The sequence below is a fragment of the Candoia aspera genome, chromosome 7 (genome assembly GCF_035149785.1).
Source record: "Candoia aspera isolate rCanAsp1 chromosome 7, rCanAsp1.hap2, whole genome shotgun sequence".
Taxonomy (NCBI): domain Eukaryota; kingdom Metazoa; phylum Chordata; class Lepidosauria; order Squamata; family Boidae; genus Candoia; species Candoia aspera.
The window spans coordinates 54,277,224-54,298,082 of record NC_086159.1 but is presented as its reverse complement, the minus strand read 5'-3'; the positions used below and the strand labels follow the sequence as shown (position 1 = coordinate 54,298,082).

General features: G+C 35.9%; 1 protein-coding gene across 1 annotated transcript in view; it reads right to left on the bottom strand.

Moving 5' to 3' along the window:
- Positions 1 to 2,149: 2,149 nt before the first annotated feature.
- Positions 2,150 to 20,859, bottom strand: part of ZNF277 (zinc finger protein 277) — a 42,729-nt gene continuing 24,019 nt past the window's right edge. The window contains exons 4-12 of the mRNA XM_063309434.1: positions 18,701 to 18,783; positions 16,172 to 16,263; positions 12,839 to 12,949; positions 11,289 to 11,421; positions 7,432 to 7,499; positions 5,189 to 5,285; positions 4,013 to 4,055; positions 3,327 to 3,501; positions 2,150 to 2,376 (exon numbers count right to left, since the gene is read on the bottom strand). Coding sequence (XP_063165504.1) covers positions 2,184 to 2,376; positions 3,327 to 3,501; positions 4,013 to 4,055; positions 5,189 to 5,285; positions 7,432 to 7,499; positions 11,289 to 11,421; positions 12,839 to 12,949; positions 16,172 to 16,263; positions 18,701 to 18,783 — 995 coding nt within the window. The 3' untranslated portion in view covers positions 2,150 to 2,183. The remainder of the gene's footprint in view (positions 2,377 to 3,326; positions 3,502 to 4,012; positions 4,056 to 5,188; positions 5,286 to 7,431; positions 7,500 to 11,288; positions 11,422 to 12,838; positions 12,950 to 16,171; positions 16,264 to 18,700; positions 18,784 to 20,859) is intronic.

Below are 20,859 nucleotides of genomic sequence, written 5' to 3'. Positions count from 1 at the left end.
TATTTTTAGCTTTTTTATATGTCCACCAAGCACGATAAAATGTCCCTTCATGTTGTTTACATTTCCAATATACATCTGAAGTGCCTTTATACATTCTAGATAATTTCTCTGGAATCAACATTTTACAAAAATTCTCTTTAGAACAAAACAATGTAAATTTAAACCCCTTTAACCACGTGTTTTCCCAGTGATTCATCTGTATATTATAACCAAAGTTCTGAGCCTACTTTATCATACATTCTCTAACCTGTTCTTCCTGTTTCAAATTTCAACAAAAGTTTATATATTTCAGCAATTACATGTTCATAATCAGTGCACAATTGAACTTCAAATTCTATCCAGAAGACTGCATTCTAAGAAATCATAAATGAAGTAGTAAAGAAAGAACACAGTAAGTTTTGTTTAAAACTTATTCTGCCTTAGTTTCTCACTCAGAGAGTTGGTTTATTTTAACTATGGATTCAAATTGGTGCTATATTGTCAAATCAAATTTTATTTTGCAAGAGAAACAGTCTGCATGTTAAGAAAAAAATCTTTTTAAAATTTAAATTCATCAAGAATTTTTCAATACAATAAAAGACAAATCAAAAGAAAAGAAAGACAACGAAAACAAAAAAGTGCAAGAAAAGAAAAAGGAAAAACTAAAGTTAAGAAATATACGAATGACTTTCAACCTTCTTTTCAACAGTTACAATATTATTGTCCCTCTTCCTTCTTAGATGCTACTTAAGTCCCTTTAGCCCCTCATTTAATCCAAGTCTGTCTTAATCTTCAAATCCATAAATCATCATTTGTTTCTTCTTTCAGCAAAAAGTCCATATAATGTTTCCAGTCTTTCAGAAAGGTTTTTGTTGTTTTCTCTGACAAAACAGGTCAGTTTTGCCATCTCAGTGAATTCTGACATTTTCACAATCCATTCCTCCACTGTGGGGGTTTCATTGTTGTTCCATCTTTGTGCATACAATAACCTTACTGCAGTTATCATATACAAAATCAATCTACCATGAGTCTTTTCTAATTTATTATCCCTAAGTCCCAATAAGAATTCTGGTTTCTTTGCAATACTAATCTTTAAAATCCTTTGCATCATTGTATGAATTCATATCCAAAATGTCTTAGTTTTTTACAAGTCTACCATGATGATAAAATGTCCCCTTATGCTTTTCGCATTTCCAACATTGGTTTGTGATACCTCTGTACATTTTTGATAATTTCTCTGGTGTCATGTACCAATGATACATCATTTTATAATTTTTTTCTCATAAATTATGACAGTGTAAATTTAATACCAGTTACCCACATTCTCTCCCAAGTGTCCATCTCTATGGTATATACAAAATTAACAGCCCATTTTGTCATGCAATCTTTAACCAGTTTTTCTTCTGTTTCAAATCTTAACAAAATTGTATAAATTTTTGCTATTACACGTTCATTATTTGTACACAGTTCAATTTCAGATTGTTTTGTATTTTTCAATTCAAATTGCCTTTTTATCCATATTAAACCTTTCTTTTAACTGTGCATATGAAAACCACTGAAAGCTATGTGCTTCTGCAGTTAATTATTCTCTTTATCTTAATTTCTCTATCCTCCTGTATTAATAAGTCTTGATATGTTAACCATTTCTCTCTATATGGCATTTCTCTTCTATAGAATGCTTCCTGCACTGAGGTTGATAAAGGTATCTTTGGGCACAGCCTTGGCTTATATTTATTCCAATATGGCACTTCTCACATAATGATTTTTAAAATCTACATTAACTTTAACTTTATCGTACCATGAAAACCCATGCCAACCAAACCTCAGGTTATGGTCTTCCAATTCTAACATTCTTTTATTTCTCAGCGGGATCCATTCTTTCATCCAAACCAACATCACGCTGCAAAATACAACTTAAAATCAGGTAACGCTAACCCTCCTTTGTCTTTTGCATCCTGCAGAATTTATATTTAACCCTTTCTTTCTCTGCCATACAAATCTATATAGATCTTTTGCCACTGTTTAAAAGGTGCATAATTTTTCAAAACTGCTATTATTTGCAATAAAAACATCATTCTAGGTAGTACATTCATTTTTATCATAGAAATTCTTCCAAGCAATGATAGGTTTAAAAAAAAATAATTTTATTAAGTATTACAGTTATTATAGTATTACAGAAAACCAGTTAATTTTTTTCATTATAGTCATGTTTCTACATTATTTAACTCCTCACGAAGAAGCTGATTTAACACACTTCTATGTTTCAAAGCCTCTATGTTCAGAACATCCTCACTAATGATAGGTATGATTTCTCTTCGTTTTTCAGCTGTCAGTTCATCCTCATTGTCAGAAAGTGTACAGAGAAGAGTATCATTTTCATACGTAGGAAAATAGTACCTAAGCAGAACAGAAAAGAGCAACATGATACCTAATTCATGTCCTCTTTACCCACATATCTTACAGCATCATGACAGAACCTAACATTTCTGAAATGGACACAAGGCTATTGCAACCACATGAACAGCAATAGCCTGTCATTTAGGCAGAAACTGGAAATAGTTGCACCTATCACTAGGTACGGCTGTGGTCTGCATGACACTGGGTAAGGTGGATTGAAAGGATGTGCAGTACACTACGCATCTATTACTTCTTCATTTTGCATAGATGGTGCCATGGAAGAATGCCACGCAAAACACTCACAGGGCAGCAGTAACTGTTACTTGCATATAGGTGATGCCAATTGCAAAAGGAGGGCCTGTGTAATTGGATCCTCTTCCCTGATTTCAATTCTTAAAACACTTCCCAAAGAAATGGGAAGCCTTTCTGGGAAATTGCTTCAACATCTGTATTATGTGCACATAGTGAAAGTATTCACATGCATGTATATCTAGCTCTTTTGTTGCATATAATCAATGTATTTAGTCATTATAGATTCTTGAAGGTACAAACCAACAGTGCTGCTACCTCTTTCTGAATTTCGAGTTTGCAGTTGATTAATTCTGTTTTCCCAGATTCCTTTCTGTAAACTTTCAATTACCTAGCATTTTCAAACACACTGAAATGTAGCTTGTAATAAAAAAATCGACTGTCCTTTATTTGTCATTTGTTTAAGTGACAAACCCTGTCTAATGAGCATTTTCCATCCTTTCCATTGTAAATCAAACAAAACAGACCTAGCAAACTGTAACAGCACTTTTAGTTTGAAGGTGTGGTAATCAAAGAGCACCTTGAATAAGCTGATCTGCAGAGCAAAGGAAGCCTGAACAGGATAATTCAAAGCTTGGCTGTTAATAAGGTCTTATAATATACGGTCCACAATACTGACGGAGCATGCATATACAACTTACTGTGGTTGATCCCAAACAGATCTGTCGGGCAGGGCTGCTATATGTTTGCTATCTTCCAAATGATGTATTAACTCTTTTTTCAACTGGAATTTCTTCTCACACTTATAACACTGACATTGGTGGACTTGTCTCCTGATGAAGTTCACTAGTTTCACTTGCTGATAGAAATTCAGATCTAGTGAACAACAACAACAAAAGGTTTCAGGGAAGAAGTAGCTGGTATATCCAAACAAGATTATTAGACCAAATAAATCTTGTGTTTATAGTGTTTAACTTATTTAAGAACAGAACAATAAACAGAGTTTAAAGTTCTGCATGTCTGTTGGTTATCTGAATTAGAAAGCTAACTTAAGGAGGAAGAAAGCAAATAGTGCCATGCTGATATTTGTTACTATTTCAGTGCTGGAACCCTAGTAGCCGTTAAAAAAATATAGCTCATTTAGTATAGTTGCTACTTGTAAATCCAAGATACAGAAAAAGAAAACAAAAATAGAACTTCCAAATCTATTATGACAGTGGTTTCTTGAGAATCACTGAAGCAGTTGATAGTAACATTCAAGAGAGGAAAACTGCAATACATGTCCCAGTAATTCAAAAACCTTGAATTGTATAGACTGACTTATGTTCTAAAAAAACCGATTTCTACGAGCAGCAATTGCCTTTAATACAATGTATGCATTACTTACCATGCTCAGACTTAATTTTTTGCAAGTTAAATCCATGAGCCTCCTGGGTTTGGGAAGAAAAAAGTTTTGAATGATTTCAAATGATTTGTATTTGATTAACCCCAACCTTGTGAAACCCAGAAATAATCTAAATAGCTAGGTACCGGATAATATTATATTTAAATTTACTGCTGTATTATTGTTTACCGAACCAGTTGTTGCAATTATAAATGTTATAAAAAACCTAAATAGCAGTACAAACTGTTAATTCTTCAAAACATTTGCTGCCTTCTCAAAGCCTTAGAACTTCAGGGACTGCTATGACTTTTATTCAGCAAACAATATATAAATCATGTCTTAGCACAAAGTGTGAGCCAGCCACAGCCTCTCAAGTGAATATTTCAAATCACTAAACTTTCTTCCAAGCTCTTTCTATTCTGGTTTGAATGCAGACTTTGGCCCCACTCAGGTGTCCAGCTTAACATATAAACCATCTCAAATGGAGTAGACAATGGGACCAGAGATACAGCCCTACTTCTACTCTCTCTCAGCCTTCATGTGTTGATACTGGATGTTTCATGGAGAGGCGTACTTTTGTTGTCTGTACCATGTATCCTGTATACACATTTAGAATGTTAATTAACTGGAATCCCAGACTGGACAAAGTGCTATGTTACATTCATGGAAGCACAGCTACCCTCCAAGAACAGAAGAGGGTATGAACAGTGTCATTCTCTATTCAATCTGAAGCCCTCCATGTGTTCAGCTAAACCCTCAAAGGATTTAAAAGAGATCTCCTGAAACTGAGTCAAGTTGCTTCTCTAGCATGAGTAGCTCTGGATCTAATCTGTAAATCCAAGGCTGCAATTCTGCTAAAATTGATGAATAAATACTAATGAAGGGATAACAAAGAACCAGTGAATTATAATAGTTAAGGTGTTAGACTGGGGAGATGTAAGTTTACCCTTAGCTAGGGAAATTCACTGGGCCAGTCCCTCTCTCGGCCCAACTTCCTTCACAGGGTTATTATGGATAAAATGAAGAGGAACCCCATGAAAGTTGCCTTGAGCTCCTGGAGAAAAGTTGGATATAAATTAAGACATTCATAAAGAACCTCCTAAAAGATACCTCCATCACAAACCTACAGTACATATTTTCTAAAGCACGATCTAATATACATTAATACATTCTTCATACCTCCATGTGAACATAGAGTTTTTCTGTGGTGTCAGTCTGCTTTTCACAGAAGAGACAGACTGCACAAACAGGATGTTCTTCCCAATCACACCAGTCCCTATAAAGAAACATTGCAAAGAGCCAGCTGTAACTGGTATTTTGGAACTGTCTAGAAAAGCTGTAGGCATGGAAACAAAACCTGTTTTAACTCATCTATTCCTGCAACAAGCTGAAAGGTGGAATTCTGCTCCAGTCAGTCAGCTGCAGTCTTAAGACATCCTTCATCCATTCCTGTCCCCATTGGCTTTCAACTCCTCCCTCCAGCCCCCTGAAGATTCAGTATTCTATGATCACTCAGCATGTTTAATCCACATTGAGTTGTTCTGCCATGTAGGTTTTCTCCCCACAAATTATTTTTGCTGTATTGCAAGCTTTGCAAATCTCAAGTGTGCCAATATCTTCCTCTTGTTTCTTGGTGCTAGCACTTTGGTGAGATAACCATCCCATCTATTAGCTGTTATACACTGTCACAACATATATCACCCCAACTGGGCAAGGCTATTCTGATTTATGGCTGGGCACTGCTTATTTCAAAGAAAGGAAGAAGTAATGTATCCCAGAATCTGTTTTTTTGCAGTTACCAAAATTTTAAGTTGTGAATTTTTAGCAGCAAAACATATGGAAAGGAGGTGCTATGTATATAAGCTTAAATGTAGCCTTATCCCATCTAAAAAACCAATACCACCCCACCATACCTCCTCCATCTACTGCAATGTCACCATAATACTCTCACTCCATTGTGGCCTTTGACCAACACAAAACAGCAGTTACAAATGTAGCCATTGCCCACCTAATAGTTATCACCCTTGGCTTATATAAAACTAACGAGAACTGGTAATATTATATCTTCCTGTTTTGCAGACTTGATAAATATATATTATTTCATTAAAAAAAGCAATTGTTGAAAACTATACATCTAGCATGAGGATCAGAATGCTTGTATTTGAGGAATATTTGTAAGCTTATATGCCCAGTTCTATTCTAACAACATGACAATATTTCACTATTTTTCTCTTGGTGTTTTCAGATAAGGCTGCCTCCATAGTAATTAAAGCCGCTTGTTACGGGCCACATTCTAAAGTAAGACCTAGAGAAGAATTACATTATCATGGTGGCTCAGTTTCACCTCCTTCTAACCTTGCTTACTCTCCAGCCCCATCCGCTGTTCATAACCTTAAAATATAGTTTGAAGTAATGTGTATGGCTGGAGGCAAAAAGGTAAGGTTTAGCTTATTGAACACTGGTGACAAAAAGTTACTGCTTTTGTTGTGTGACCTCTCCTGGGGAATGTTGGAAATGTGGCTCTTTTGTCATTCCTTTCAGCCTTAAGGAAGCTACATCAAATACACCTGAAAGGCATCAAGTTGGGGAAGGCTGACAAGACAAAGGAAATACATGATGATCAGCACTCCGGGTGGTAGGATGTGAAATACTGAGACTGTTCTGGAACTTGATTCTAAGGTTGTGCAGCACTTTGGATTGAAGAGAAAACAGCACTTAGAAGTGCACATGGGCATGCACATCACACTTGTCTGCAACTCCTTAAACCAAGCTTATGTCCTCTCAGGACTGTGCTCCAGCTGTTAGAAGGCAACTACAGGGAAAAGTAGCAGCTGCTTTAAGGAGTTACAGATAGGTACTATGTGAGTGCCCCCACACTCTTCAAGGAACCAGCTTCCCTTTGAACTCAAAGCACAGCACAGCCCTACCTGATTCTTTCTGCATTTTTCTGTAATTTTCTCAGGGAGTAGGTAAGGGTAACTAAGCAACATACTGTGTGTGTGAAAATGGTTCAAATATGTCCATTGACAGGATGTCCCTCTAACATTGTCTTATCAGTACTGAAAGCAATACTGGCAGGGGAGTGGGCATGTTTGATCTCCTGTCTTCCCAAATGATAAACTGCCTTACCAAGTAAAAGAATTTTACCATTTTCCCTTGTGGTGCAAAAGTAAGTTTGAGGTGGGATATTATTAAAGAAAACGAAGATATTAGATTGCTCCGTGTTTAATCCGACTATCCCAATTCAATTTACTATCCCAATTCATTCCCCATAATTACTATTCATACTTGAAAATGCTGAAAATCTCATTTTTAAATCTCTTCAGTGACAGCTATTTTGTCTATCAGTATCATGTAGCAAGCCTAAAAAATAGATATCCCAGGTTGCTAGCCCTTAAATATGAAATAAAAATTCCTAATACTCTTCTTGATTGTGGAACAATTCTCGATCATCTTCTGACTGAACCTGTTCCCAGGACTTCCCAAATTCCTGGAAAAAAAAAAGAATGCTTTAAGCAAACTTAGATTTACTTTATTCAGAAAGAGCAGAAGTTCTAAGTTAGAAATGGAAACTCTCAGCAACTCTTTCCCTTGGCAATATCCACTGAAGAGGCTGAATGTTGCAGCTCAGCAACATCTGGAAATCCATAGGTTCACCTTTATCTGATCTAAGTTTTGGCTGTGGCTTATCTGATGGTGTGTTTAAGATAAAAGTTATTTTATGGCTTTGTGTATAAAATATTTATGCACTGTATGAAGCAGCTGAAAATGTATGTGTCTCTGCAGTGGCGCCCGCCCTATGGAACGTGCTGGCCCCAGAGGTGAGATTGGCCCCATCACTCCTGGCCTTTTGGAGGAATCTGAAGACCTGGTTCTGCTGCCTTGCTTGGGGTGGAGAGGGGAACAGATCTACATGGGGATGGCTGCTATAGACCACTCTTCCCACACTTGGACTGTTTTAGATTCTTTTGCCACTTGGACTTTATTTTTTACTCTTATTTATATTATTACTGTAATTTTATATTGTGTATTTTACTCATTGTATGATCGTTGTTTTAATTGATTACTGTAAACCGCCCAGAATCCCCCGAAGGGAGGAGATGGGCGGGGACAAATTGGATAAACAAACAAACAAACAAATTCCCCCTTGTGAAAAGAAGAACATATAGTATTAACAGAAATTCAAGGAAATACATGATTTCATCAAGGGTATATAGTAAGCGCGACGCTGCTCCAGAACTTTGACCCACAGCAGTTTTATTATGGAACCTCCATCAAGTTCATTTCTTAGGTTTACTGAATTTTGTTATGATTGTATTCCCCAGTCATGTGATGCATTTGTATGATGCAAAAAAGGCCCCAACAATTAAGTCTATCAAGAAGCCCTGGCAATTTAGGAAGATTATGAGACACAGTGCCAGATTGAGCAGTTTTCTGTATTTGCCAATACAATTTATTTCTAAACAATGTTTTCTTTCTCTTTTTTAAAAAAACATATAAATTTATTTTGGAATCACTGACCCCCTTTATGAGATAAATCCTCAATACAGGATGTGGGAAGTTTCTGGTATATTTAACTATTACTAATAGAAGAGAGTATCTGTAGCTCAGGGTTCAACTGTGAAGTCATCTCTGAGCTTCAGTGCTAGAAGGGAGTGGGGTTTGCTCTCTGTTTATATACTGTACAGATTTAACTATTTCTATGCCCATTTCTGCATTGTTGAGGAAAATCTTAAGTGCTAAAAGAAAGCTCTATGGAACAAGATAAGCCCTCTTTGGATAACTGAAGGATGGATTAAAAAGAAGTGTTTCATTTTCAGGAAAGTGTCTGAGTCCCTGTATTAGTTTACAGATAGAATGTAAAAAGTATTAGCTACTTGAGAATTTACTTTTAAAGTTCCTTCTGGAAAAAATGTTAGTTACCAAGTAAATAGAATATATTAAAAAAAGGACACACCAACATACTGGATTGAAATAGGACTCAGCATTGCTCAAAGGTAGTGAAATATAAGGCACTATATTTCTCTCTCTTTGCTTTGACATGAAATCTAACATTAGGATGGGTTGCTTTAATGTGCTTTAATGTCCTGTCCAGTCAAGATGAGACTATTTTAGCTGTGGATGGGGCCTCACTCCCTTAGAGCAATTGATCTATGATTTGCAGGTCCTCCTGGGCTCAGACTGCCACAGATAAGAATCACTTCTATTTTAATCTTCTAGCACTGTAAATTTTTGGAAAAAAATATGTCCCTTACTATTTTAAAGAGCCTGGATGATGTAAAATAATAGTTTTGCTTAAAACACCACTTGGCTATTTCTGTGGTAGATAACATCTTAATTAAAGAACTTTGTCTCAGTGCTATTTATTACACTTGCATTCACATTTATCTGCTTCTTCCAAAACTGTAAGGAAAAACGTAAGAGGGAAGAGATTAAAATGGGAAGGCATCACAATCAAACTGTTCTATTTTGCTTTTGGGGGTAATTATGTCAAATGAGGCAGGCCCAGAGTACAGTGTACTGTAATCAGAAGTTTCAGAGCTGTTACAACATGTCAGGTAAATGGTGTACCTGTTAAAATAGCTCGTAACAAGATTTCATTATAGATTGGGGAATTAAAATTCTGTAATTAAGTCAGAGATGCATTACTCTCTAGGATAAACTGTCCAAGGGCAGTAAGATTCATTAATATTGCCAGGCTAGTGAGATGTGAGATAGTTAACATTTCTAGCTGCAGGTTCCTCTTGAGAGCACTACACATTCTCCCATGGAAACAGCTATTTCTAAGAAATTAGCTGCTACTTTTTAATGAAAAGATAACAGCTGGGAAAAAGCTGGGGTGGGGGGGGGAGAGTTTTTTCCTTCTAAAGTGCTTGTGGCATAATGACATCGTATGTTTCAGAAGCTTAAACCATCACTTGCTTTTTTTAGCTCCATCAAGTGTTACTGATTTCCAGGACAATTTTGCAATGAGTTCCATTGCAAGCAATCCAAAATGCTAGGTTGTTTAATGGCTTATCTTCATCTTCCATCAGAACGATGCAAAGATCAACTATATCAGACAGCTAGCCTGGGCAGATGGCAAAATACGGAAAAGACCAAAGGGCAATAGATTTTTCCCTCTTCACTCTGGTCATAACCAAGATAAGAGTCAAGGCAACAACAGGATGATGCTACCTTATTCTCTCTGTACATGCTCAGAGACGCTACTTCTTATTACATCCTTGCTTCTGTCTCCTGGCATGCTGACCACATCCAGGCTATCTGTGAACTGCCCTGCGGGGAATTTTAACACAAGGCAGTTCAACCAAATTGACACACACACGTCTCAATACTTCAGAATGAACAAGGTACAAACAACCTGATGGTGTGGGTTAACTTTCTGGCCTTTCAGTTTGATCACTGGAAATTTTTACTCTGATTTCTCTATGGAATGCAAGTGATCCAGTCAAAAAATCACTACACAGCTATGATGGGATCTGTGGACATTGTGACAGGAGCTTGGCTCCATTTTAGCCATAGCTTTGCTGTATTAAATTTCCTGGATTAAAGACACATTTGGAAGATGATCAGGCAGAAGTATAATTTCAGCTTTTACATGCATGGCAAAGTTACACTCCAGGAAAACCCCAGTTTGAAAATTGTCATAGGCAAGTAGGGATATTATTAATTTAGACTTCCTTATTGCCAATCACATTTTTAAAACATGTGACTTACTGCAAGAGGAATCTGGATTGCTAAAACTCAACTATAATGCTGTAAAATCATATACGGGTATGATTTTTAGATTAATTAAAACTAAGTATCAAATTTAAAATAATAACTATACAGTATAGTAAAAATAAGGTAAAAGAAGATGGTATTCTGTACTAGCACACTGTAGTTGAGTTTTCCACAGTAGCTTCACAGTAGTTTTTATGTTCTATGTTATTACTACAGTTTTAAAACTACTGCCTTTACAATTTAAGGGCACAGACTGTTCTTGAATTATAGTTAATCCTATAGTTGATTTTGTAGCCCTACAATTGATTCTGTAGCCCAAATTAACAGCTAATAATAGCCACTTTTTGCTGGTCAAAAACTGAAACAAAGTCATTTGTCTGACTGAACTTAATCTGTAATTAAATGATTGCTGGTTTGTAACTGAAGCACGTTAATAGTTGGTATTTTATTTTTGATCTGAAATGTATCTGAAATGTAATTATGTGTTAATTCAACATATTATAATGAAAAGGAAATATAGATATATGTTAAATAAATATGGATACATAAAACTTACCAAGTAATTAATAATATAAAATTTGTCATATTCTTGGTTTTTGGCATTGATTCTACGATGCTGCTTCTTCCTCATATGATCCTTGAGTTTGTTCTTATCCCGAAATGTTTTTTCACAGTATAAACACTGGAGACTAATATTTAGGAAAAGAAAAATGAAATTGCTATAATGTTGTTAATTAATAAAATTACTTGTGATGCCAACAAAAGTGGCTCATTTTAACAGAGAGCTCATGATGAGTTAATAAAATAACTCATCATGACCTCTCTGTTAAAATGAAATAAAATGAAATTTTATTTCTCTAATAAAATTACAGAACTCAGTCTGAAAAGAAAGAAACAGATGTACTCCTGAACATACATAAGAAGAAAATTAATAGTTCAAGTATAAATGTATAAAATAATAGTTTATTTTTTAATGTAAAGATTTGGTTAACTTAAATGGCTGATTTTTTGCAACTAATTTCACTCGTTTGTAATTACACTAAAAACTCTAGTTGTTGTATGTGATTAAGATATTGGGATACACGTGTTTTTCTAAACCAAACACGTGTGTGTGTACTCAAATTGCTTAGGGATGATATTTAGATACTATTCCCAACTTTTCAAGATGTCATTTATTGTTCATTTTCCTACGTAACACAAAATATATTGTCTTATTTATTCAATTTCTAGGTTCCCTTTTAAATATTTCAAAACTGCAATTTTCTAACAACTGAATCAAATACAGAATTATTTATACATTCTTCAGAGACCTGAATTACTTGTTGCAAACAGAGATTGAGAGCTGGCATCTTCCCCATCCTCTACAACTTTTCGGAAAATGCTCTGATACATAGAAGTATGTGGTGCATATAGATAATTATGATCCCTATACTACATTTACCAATTTGGAAAACTAAGAAGGGGGAAGCTGCTATCCCTCAGTTATAATAGTCCCAAGAGGTACCACCTCATACAGATGTGACTAGCAACACAAGTGGTTTTATATGAACAATTATAGACATCTGGCATACAGAATTGTAAATTATGGGAAATCAATCTATCTTAAACTACCTTTCACATGAGTCAATGAAAAACTGGGCAAGTTTTTAAGATGCATAAGACACTCTCTACAGGTGTCAAGCTTTTTTATTTTATTTTATTTTTAAAAGCATTTAAGAAAACTTTCATTAATAAACCACGCAAACAAACCTCTGCAGTCTCTAAAACCAACCGTTTCAATTAGAGCGCTACAATCTGGGCTCAAATACGACTTATTTTATGACCAAACCATAGCAATGTTAAAGGCCTCCCAAATAATAAATAGGCTTTTCTACTCTTTCCATATCATTGAACATCTGTCAGGCAAATCAGTAATATACTATTTCAGAAGAGATAACAGCATTCACAGTAGTGACAATTCAACTTGTTTAACTGTCAAGGAAATAAAAAGTGAAAAAAAGAGAAAGTAAATATATAAATTTTAAACAGAATGTAAAGTTAATTTTATAGAACAAAACCAATACCATAGCAGATATTTTAATCGCTTGGCTAGATATATACTGGTACCTGTCAAGTTTTTTCTGAAGAACATTCAAAAACTCCTTACAGTTCACAATGTTATCTGGCAATCCAATACTGAATGCATGATCATTTGCCATGTGATTGAGAAGGACCGATCTATAAAATAAATGAAGTAGAATATAGGTGTTTCTTTTTTTTCTACATGCATCTTAGGGCACCATTAAATATACTCCAGTGAAAACTATGATGCTTGGAATTAAGCAGCACTGCTAGAAATGAATGTAGTTTATAATTTTGCTAACATTTCCAATTTCGCTGTAAGCAGCCACACAGAGATGAATAATATCCAAAGCAGCTCTTAATATCCAGAAATTCACATATGGTACTTGAATGGCTAAGTAACTGATCCTTTTACAGGTAGAATTTATACATAACCAAAGAAAATGTGAATTTCAGCTCAATAAAACTACCACTGAATACCTTCATGGAAATCTTTGTTTTTCTTTTTCTAGTAACAAAGAATCAGGACACATATATTTCATAGTTATTTCCTTCTCACAGCAGCATATCACATCATCTGCATCTTTAAAACCAAAACCAATTACTGATTTTGATCAATATTGTAATTATGCATCAGGGATACCATTTCAGACTTCAGCAGGGAAGACAAATTATTTCAGCAGAGGCAGGTGAGCAATATTTCATACTTCATTAGAATGGAAACATTGGTAGCAAGCAAACAAAATCATATATTTTTTCAAAGCAAAGACCTTTGGCATACCAAGATAATACAGAAATTTATTTTATGATTTAGAGCAATAATCACTCACTATATAGATTTCTCTCACTAAGTAGTGCTACTGTAATTCCCTGCATTACTGAGATATAGGAAACCCAAGTGTTTTGCCTCAGCTCCCTTCTCAAGCCTCAATTCAGCAATTCCTGTTTGGTAAAACATTATTTGAGGTTCAGAGAGTGGAACCCACATGTTCTGGCTCATTCCCATGTTCACAACATACATTTTGCTGGGCTGAATGTCTGCATACGTAGAACCAGAAAGATATTCAGGGTGGGCAGGGCATGGTCTACCTATCTATCATCTTGAGGTTCTAGGATTCAAAACTTTCAGTTTTGTTAAGGTTTCAGTATGAAACCTTGAACTTTTGTTAGGTTAACTAAACATAATAGAAATAAATTACAATGTAATGTAGTTATTATTTATTTATTAAACATATTTTATGCCACTGCTATTAAAAATGACTCTTGGCGATTCACATATATAGAAAAAAACCTGTATCAAACAATCCCATATAAAAATAAAAGCACAGCAACACTACATGAATAGAAAGAAAATAAAAGATGGCAATATCAAATCAAATCAGGAGAAGGCTCTCTGAAAAAGCTTGGTTTTTATGGAGCTTGTGGAGAACAGCCAGCCTGATCTCCACAAGGGAGCTTTTCCACAATGTTGGCATTGCAACAGAAAGGCAGTGCCCCCATACCTCAGCTCCCCAAACCTCCCCAGTGTGGGTTTATCTAATATTCTAAATATTTTGAAATGTAATCTTAATCAGAGAGATGCAGCACTTAATATTAAATAAATTACAGCAATCTTCAAAATGTCTATCACTTTTTTGTCATTTGTTTGTTCAGGTCTTTCTTTGCCTGGGCACTAGGGCCTCATAATATCCATGGAAGTCTACCTTTTGAGTTGGAATTTACTCTGATATTCTAGATTTCAGACCACAATAATAAATATGTTATTCAAACAGGAAGCTTCTGGATAAAGCTCCTTCACTCCTACCCAAACATCCTTTAATACAGTGATACATAAGGGGGTTTGCCCTTCTGTGGTGGGTTGGTTAATTAAATGTAAAGAAACCCTACTCTCTCAGGTAGGTTTTGTTAAAGCCAATACAGTTTAGCAGAAAACATTTTGCATTCAGAGAATTAGGTTGAAATTTCCACTTACCAGAATGCTTGCTTTCATTTGTAAAATAAAATAAATAAAATAAAATAAAATAAAATAAAATAATAAAATAAAATAACAAATTTCATTTGTTAAAATTAAAGCACTGTGAAGGATCATCTACTCTCTTAAGCTCAGAGAAATGATAGGACAAACTACAGCAAATGCTAAATTTCATGCAGAAGAGCCCTGTTTAAATGAGTCCTATATTTCAAGTAAAACAAACAACTGCTGCAACAGTGACTTCATACTGCACAGGATATGAAGGACAGTGATGCTTCCTGTCCTGTGGAGTATTTTCTCTTATCTGAGGTCTCCAAACCACCCTGTAAAGTCTTCCAAGCTAAAAATAAAAGGTAAGAATGCTTACAGCCTGATTCAATATGCAGGCTATGAAGCAAAAGCAGAAAAAACTTATGCTAGCAACCCTAACGAGCTTTTAAACTTTACTAACAGCAAAGAAGCTTTTGCTACCAGAGTAGTGCTGGCCATAGTAGCTATTGTCATGTGTTGTACTGTATTTACTAATGCTATGCAACAGGGCTATGAAATCGAAAACGTAATGGAAAATGATGAAGGCAGAGACAGAGTCTATAGACCTGTGCTGGTCTCACCTAAAACGAGAGAGAATTGTTTTCAACAATGCTTCCCTCTATGGCTGGGGTGCATACAAATAAGCATCTAAAATAAATCACAGGTTTGGAGCAAATTTTCTATTAGGGAGAGCAAATTATTTATCAGTTTATACAAGGGTGAAACACAGGAGGGAGTTACAACAAAATATATTGCATTATGCTGTACAATATACAACATATTCTTGTAATACATTGTATAATGTATAGTGCAGAGAGAGAGAAAAGGTTTCTATTAGAATATTAAAATTTGCGAGTTTCCACTGAAATTGGTTTTGGGCAGACAAAAAAAGGGTTTCTCCATGCCACAGGTAATTAAATGTACACGTATGTAAGGCATCACCACAAGATTTGGTGATGCTAACTGAATTACATAGCTTTTTTTTTTTTTGCTAACTCCTTTTTGGCAGCTATCAAGAGTCATTAGAGCCATGATCCACCCCTGAGCTGATGAGCTTCTTGGGAGCACTGAGCTGAGTACTACAAGAAACAGACAACTAGACCATGTGGTTTTATGTTGTCCTCCAGATATGGGGAATCCTAATTCCCATAGGACCCACAGGGTACAGCCAATGGTTAAGGATCAACAAAAGCAACAGCTGTTGAGTCATACATTTTACACCTTTGCTGTAGGCTAGTATACTAATTTACCAAGTGTAAGAAGCTCTAACAATGTCTGAAAACTGTTTTGCGATACCCCATCCTCATTTTTCCCATTTACATAGCATCAGGATGTTCATGAACATAAAAACACATAGTAAAATGTTCAGTACTAACCTGTTGCCCAAAAAAAGCCTGTCACAAAACATGCATATGCCATGAAAATCTGAATCATATCTTTCTTGCTGCTGTTGCTCCAGAATATCTTTCTATTGATTGAAAAACAAAATATGCCATCACATCTTTATTCATTAAGAGCCTGGTGCAAATTATTCCTAGAAATAACTGTTGTTTCTCCCATTCTTACAATGAAAAAAAATAATCACTGAAAAAATATTATTTTTGCTATTATATATTAATTTCATGTATTCCCATGGCATAAATTTGTAGAAACAGGCCAACAGAAACAAATGAAGACTGATCAAACTGGGTATTTTGGATGCAAACTGATTATATTCCCCCCTTCCCCACCCCATGAAATCATAAAAATAGTTGGAAGATCTGTCAGACAAATATGGCTTGATGGACTTAGTCTACAATACAAGGAGTTAGTTAACATGACTGCTAATGGCAGCTTGAGAAACAGATGGATTCCTGTGAATAAAAACGGGGTGTCTTTGAGCCTCGCTTTCTCTCTCAGCCCTCTTTACCACAGAGGGGCTGTTGGGAGAAAAAGTATGTATTGTATTGTGCTTGGGTATCAGTGCATGTCAACTCAAAGTACAAAATAAAAAAAACACCACAAACACAAAACCAATTTTATACTTTAGCCAATATATGTTTAAATCTGAAAGCAAAAAAGCATTTTATAAATTATTCCTAAGGGACCTCCCACTTTTAGTACTTCTACTTCTGTTCCTGGGATTTTACTGTTCAGCACTCTGAGTGCTTAGCTACATGTTGCTTTGTGCAACAAATTGACCAAGAGAGAATCAAGATAAACCGTTGCCATGTAAAATCAAAGAAAGAAATCATTTATATTCAAACTTAGGTAATAGGAGATAACCAAGAGAGGGGAAACTGAAGTATTGAAGATACTGTATTTAGGTCCCATATCACCACTAAGGTGATTGTAGAGCACTTGAGATTAAACTGCTAACTCTATCCCAAAAGAAAAACTCAGAAGCCACCAAACTGACTATAATCTCTTGTAAGACTCCCTATTCACCTCCACATTACCTTTGTCCACCTTGACAATGGTTAGGAGTAATTCAAGCTTATTCATCTTGTTGCAAAGGTCTGATCTGCTTCCATGTGCCAAAGCTTCTATCCTCTAATGTCCTACTAGCCTTGACCTTTTATTCTTGCAGCTTCTGTTTATTTACAAAGGAAGAGGATGACTGGCTAGAGTGGCATTGAAGACTAGTTTTATATATGCATGCCCAGTCTTCAATGGCTGCAAAAACAGAGGTTCACTAATGTGAAAATTCCAGTTTGTTCTTTCACACAAACAACTCCACTGCTGTTTCATCAGGACAGATCATGCAGTGAGCTGAAAAGCACCATTCTGAGAGTGGTTTTTGTGCAAGTTTCACAAAGTTGAGCTCTGTTCTTTTACTCTGCATGAATGGCATCCTTTCCATTCAACATGTCATTAAATGGTAAGACACAAACATATGCGTGAATCAGTTCAAAGAGGAGAAAGGGAGCAGAAATCTTTCTTAAGCATCATCTAGTTCTGGATCTCCCCCTTTAAGAGTTTATAATTTGTGCTGCTTCTTAAAGTGTTTGATGGTTTGGCAATTAAGTAGCTAGTATTAATAAGCAGTTTCAACTGTTTCGGTAAATGCTCAGCTGGTAAATTCCTGCAATTGTTATTTTGCAAAAAGATTGGAAGGTAACACTGGGACAGGTGACCAATTCCTAGCCTCTCCTTTCTTAGGATTTCTAGAATTCCCCATATCCTGTAGCCCATGCTCCTATACCATCAGAACCTCACCCCTGGCAAAGCAATACATCTTCCTATAGGAATCCAATACCCCCCTCTCCCCCAATTTACCAGCAAAAGATTCAAGGACAAGGCTCAGATAAGTTACTTTACTGCAGTTAAAGAAGATGCTCAATTATCAGCTACTGCAGAATCTAGGAATCTAACCTTATTTATATGTAAGTGCTGAAGTTTAAATCTTGTGTCTCATAACTACCCTCATGTAGTAATGGAATTTTTGCTGCTCATTTCTGACTTTTAATTGCTGAGGGCACTTCATAATGTTTTGACATTTATCTTGTCTGACCTCAGCTTCTTCCTATCTTGCTGGATTCAGCCCTTTCTCTTTCACACAAATACACCCACACACCTAAAAAGACCCCAAAACATGGCCCCAGCCACCAAAAAGCCTCTCCAGCCCTATCCTTAAGCCATTGAGTAAGCCAGATGCTAAGATGAGGGCTTCCTTTTTTTTTTACTTGAGAAAGACCCTAACATATATCTTGTATAAGATATTTCTTCCTTGAATTTCTCAAGTAATCTTCAACATACTTATAAAGCAACAGCCTTTACTGGACTAAAGTTTCCCTTACTGAATTGTTTATGGTCTGGCTATAACACACTATTGAAAGAGAAGATCCAGGAATCTTACTGAATCCCATTTTATCTGTTTAATTAATTTCACAATCTCAGTATGTTTAAACAAAATAATATCTTACCAGTCTCTGTTGTTGAAGCTTCTCCCTTAGTTCCCTGTCTTCAGGTAAGGCATCACATAAAAGAAAATAATTGTCCTGATCCTCTGTTACAAAAGTAAACATCAGTGTCAAGGCAATGTGTGTAATTTTTGTTAGTATATGAAGACGCCTCTTAGCATCGCAGTATTTACAGTTTGTGTGTATATTTGAAAACATTAAGGGCATTATCTGTATAGATATTCCTCAGATTCCCAGAATGAGAAAATCTGACCAAAAAATAAAAAATTAAAAAATGGCATATTGCATTGAGGTCTCAAAATATGCAGATATGAAAGAATGAAGTGGTCATTCATCCTAATCTTGCAGGAGAAGTGAGCTGTAACAGAAAATATATTTAAGTCCGGGAAATTAGAAAGCACAACAAAGGAACTCAAAACAACTCTGACTTGATTGCTTAGGTATAAGTTGAAATAAGGAAGAGGTTTGTCAGGCTTTCAAGACTGAGTTGCAATACCCTAACCACATTAAAGTACATTCCAAGGCTCCTACCTACTCTCCTGTTTGTTGAACTTGCCTACTCTGAAGGGCTGACATCACTCTTGTAAGGCTCACTATGCTCTTATCAGAGAGATGTCAGATCTTGCCTCCTAGACCTAGAATGGGGCAACAGGTCCTTGAGGCTCCTAAGTATCTGCAGGACTGTCCATAAAGAGAGAGAGTTCCATAGCCTTTTGTCCCTTCCACTGCCTCCTTGGACTCCAATAGTGGAGAGAGCACACAAATAGGAATAATGAAGAGGTCCTTCTCTATAGCAGAGAAACAATGAAGGTGAGATCTCAGATTGTGTTTTTCTGTGGTGCACCAGGCATTACCATGCAAAGCTTCCTTGCTCAGAGTCAGCTGGAAAGTGTCTGTGGAAATGTGGCTCACTTCATGAGTAAATGTCCAGGCTGCTCCAAAACACTGTCTTTGCAAAACTTTGCAGACACCCTTTCCAAGACTTCCTCAGATAATTAAAGGAAGCTCCAACATCTGACATCAGGAAATTGCATTTTATAATCCCCCTTAGCCTTTTTATCTCCATAGGCTCTGAACTCCAGCCCTCAGCTGCCCACATTACTGTGGGAAAAGCCTATTCAGGAAGAGATGATTGTGGCAGATCATCAAGTCAGATCCGGTATTGCAATGTATGACTCCTCTGCAGCTAAAAATAAATAACCACAAAAGATTCTTGCAACCATAGCTGCAAAGATTTTATACACTTTTAATTAGAAAAGATATCTGATCCACTCTGTGGAAGAATGGCTAACCAAATTGTGGAAATATGCTTCGATGTCCAGAATAACTTCATATTTAAAAAGTAAATCTGATGTACTATTCAGTACACTATTTGGAAACTATTTCTACATTACAACTCTACATGTACAACTGTGCCAGGTGTAGAGTTGTCAATTTAGGTTTTAGAGTTATACTTTAATTTGACATAAAATCTACATACTAGTTATAGTATTCTTCCAGTGTATTCTTTATTATCTATCGTTTTTCCTTTTTCTGATTTCAATTGCGCTAACCAAATAATTTTAAAGTTCAATACAGACATGTTTTAAATAGCAACTGGATATGAAATGTCCTACAGTATTTTAAATTTTTAATCATGTACTAGAATATGTTAGCCATATGATAGTGTAGACTTGTTGCTATCCAAGAGTTGTTGGTTATCTGCCCATACTTTATGTATACTGTTTTTTTAATTACCTGTATCCTATGTTCTTTATAGTCTTTTAAATGTATATTTGACTATCCACCCATGCACCCACACATACATATGCTCTCTTGCATGTCCCAGTTATCTTGGGGATACACTGGCTTCAGACGCTTGATCCTAATATTTATTGGGGATAAGGAGCCAATTCTTTTACCTCTCAAAAATGTTAATATCACCATTTGCAGGCATCTGGCTCTTTTCCTTCTCTCTCCCCCTCACTATTGCCTGAACTTCCTTCCTTGCCAGAAAAGTAGGCAGATTTTGCTGATGTCTTGGGGGAAGAGGGAACAGCTACTTGCCTCCTTATCAGACATCTGACTGTATCACCAACTTACCACTCAGCCCCAGATCTCAGCTAAAAGGCAACATCCCATGTCTATTCAATTTAGCCATTTTAAAAGTTTCTGAACCACAT